The sequence below is a fragment of the Bactrocera oleae genome, chromosome 6 (genome assembly GCF_042242935.1).
Source record: "Bactrocera oleae isolate idBacOlea1 chromosome 6, idBacOlea1, whole genome shotgun sequence".
Taxonomy (NCBI): domain Eukaryota; kingdom Metazoa; phylum Arthropoda; class Insecta; order Diptera; family Tephritidae; genus Bactrocera; species Bactrocera oleae.
The window spans coordinates 2,329,710-2,332,790 of NC_091540.1; the positions used below are offsets into that span (position 1 = coordinate 2,329,710).

Below are 3,081 nucleotides of genomic sequence, written 5' to 3' on the forward strand. Positions count from 1 at the left end.
TTAAGATATCTTTCAATATAATTTTCAAAACGCACAATTTGGATTGGTTTTTGTAAAAAAATCTGTGGTCTTTTCTAAACTTAGGTGGAACATATTATTCAAAAAAAGTATGGAATTTGTCCGAAAAAAACGAAATCCAAATTTCTTTCTAATAATGCTTTTTCTTAAAAATTGTATTCATTAATAGTTGAAATTAGAAAGAATAAAGAACAAAAATTTGAGATATTCGAAATTTTTTGAACAACTGTAATATTTTTTGGAAAATTTTGAAACTTTTGAAAAATGTTGCAATTTTTATTTTTATTTTCAAATATGTAATAAACGCCCAATTAAAATTAAAAGAATTTTTGAAACAAAAGTTAAATTTTCAATACTTTGTTTTTATTAAATTTGAAGTCATAAATAATCTTACTTATAAATAAATTTATGAATATTAATTATATATTTTTAAAATATTTTAGTATTTACATAGTATCTTAAAAATAATTCTTCAGTTCTTTTGAAATTATTGGCGCCAATTAAATGTCTAAAATTAATTATTTTTACATAAACCCAAGCTTTTAATGGCATGTGGAAAAATTTTTGAGACTACACTGTGATAAATTAAATAAACTTTCAAAAATAAAAATTAAAAATATATATTAGATTTCGAACATATTTGAAGTGTGAAAATTTTTTCTGTAAACCTCATCAAAAATTATGCTATTTCATAATTTAGTTACAAAAATCTATGCTAGCTTTATTTTAATTATTCTGCTTGGTTCTTAATTAAATCTAATGAAACTTTTCATTCTTAAAACATAAACGCTATCACAATTATGCTTATATCTCACAATTCATTGCAATAATTTGCTTTCTCATAAAATAGCTTCTGAGCTCCGCTAAATCAGCATTTTACCGACGGACATACAATATTACATAGTTTTTTCTCGGAATCCGTCAAATTTTCGGAGTTTCTCATAATCACAATTGCGCTTTTCCGGAGCTTTACCACACAGTACACTGGGCACATGAAATGCCTTTGACCCCTCGACCAGGAACGTAAAATTGTAGTAACTTCTTTTCGATTAGCAAATCTCTAATTGCCGGCAGCTGACGGTTGTTCTTGTGCACCACCAACAACACCGCTGGGCGATATCTCGATGACAGCGGTGGTGAAAACGTCTGCGGAACCAGTTTGTTGGTAATATTGTTTTAAAGCTTTGCACATAGCCACAGCAAGCAGCTTCCAAGGTAGCGGCTCCAACGTGGAAGCGGCTGAAGACGGATGTGAAGTTTCGGAGGAACTGTTAGAATGCGAATTAGACGACAAGGAAGCGGCGGTGGCTGGATTTGTAGATGAAATCGAAAAAGTTGCTGTGGCTGCGGTAGTGCCAGGAATTAAATTCGAAGACGCGCTTGAACTGGCATTTGCAGAAGTTGGAAGTGTTGCCGAAGCAGTTGTGAACGCACTGGAAAAAGCCGTTGGTGTAGCAGTGGCTACTAATATAGGCGCTGCTGTACTTCCGCTAGTCGACGCTTGATTTGTGGGCATTGGCGCACTAAGATTTGCCGTCGGCAATGGCACGGACTGACTGCTCGGTGCTGGCGGAAAATGTCCGTCAATTTGATCACACTCAGTTGAGGGCTGCTGCCGTGGCTCGTAGAAAGGTATAGCCATGTTTCGTTTATAATATTTCTATTTCTCAAAAAAAAAAGTTTAACTATCGAAAAAGTTTGTCGTAAAAAATTTCGTATTTTCTGCGCTTCGTTTGAAAATTCACAAAATTATACACACACGCACTTCCTATTGACTTCGATTCAAGCGCTAGATGCGTCCACTCAGCAGCGTAACGCTTGTCGTACTGAAGTACCGCTAGTAAAGGCACGCGTATTTATACTCGAAAATTTACGTGAAATAATAATATTGTACTCGAGGTGCTATCAAGTTTACTCTATACGCGCTACTTGGCGGTAATAGTGATTCGCAGCAGTGTACACGCACGACTGTGGCATGTAGCGCACGGCATGTGCTCTGTAACCCACAAAAATTTCTACTCAAAAACCCAACTCGCATGTAATCAGTAAGCCAAGCAATACGAGCCAATAAAATAAATAGACAGTGTGACTGTCAGGCAATGCGACAGTTGGTATTCGGGGTGTGTGTTCATCAATTCACAAAACCACCACCACCAGCTCCCAATCTTATTACCAATTGTAATGCTCATACCACTTACTCATAAGTACTTTCAATATCCAACACTGCTGTTCACGCGACCGCCGCATCTTCTCTCCGCCGCTCTCATTTAAGTAGTTCGCTCAGCTCGCAAACTCACGTGTCATGCGGTGTTATCCCTGTGATACTTCCGTAGCCACAAATAAACTCACCCCAATTCACCAATACCAACGCTGTCAGCAACACAAATACTATTACCACCATGACCATACCAACTACCACCGCCAATGGTACAAATCTTCTCCGGTATTGGCTCAACCACGGTTGCTCAATCTTTCAGCAGCTACTTATTTACCTTTCTACCTATGCCCATGAATCTGAATTGAGTGTAGTTTAACGTAAAAAGTATATTCGGCCTGAGCACGTTTTTGTGCAACACGTGCTGTCACTTTGAGAAAGTGATTTTGTTTTCATTCTCTGCGCTCTTTTCATATATTCATGAAAAATACTCAGATATATTTTTTGAGCCCCTTTTATAATTCGAAATTGTGTAAAAGTATTTTATATGTCTCTCCAGCAATATTTTACCCCTCAATTTAAGTTGGGCACATGTTCGAATTTTCGAACATTCGAAGTTTTTTCGAAATTGGTACATTTCTCCTTCGCACAGCAGTTGCATAGAATTTTTTTCCATTTTCCTCGAAATGTTAGACAATCAAATTTTCGAACATTATAATTTTTGTTCGAAATATGTGATTTTCTCCTTTGCAATAATACAACTACTGAACTTTAATTTGATATTGCTGCTCTTCATATATTTTGATATATTTTTTTCGAACGATAGTGACCCGTTTTCATGGCTTGCCTCTTTAATTTTCTAGTCAAATTTTTTAGTGGAAAATAAGAATTAAGTTTTTTCGAATTTT

The 3,081-nt window shown here is 35.6% G+C and overlaps 1 protein-coding gene across 1 annotated transcript; it reads right to left on the reverse strand.

The window, feature by feature from the left end:
* Positions 1–589: 589 nt before the first annotated feature.
* Positions 590–1,995, reverse strand: skl (sickle). Its single transcript, XM_014238047.3, has one exon. It carries the CDS (start codon positions 1,658–1,660, stop codon positions 1,079–1,081), a length of 582 nt encoding a protein of 193 aa, XP_014093522.2. The 5' UTR covers positions 1,661–1,995; the 3' UTR covers positions 590–1,078.
* Between the last annotated feature and the right edge of the window lie 1,086 nt (positions 1,996–3,081).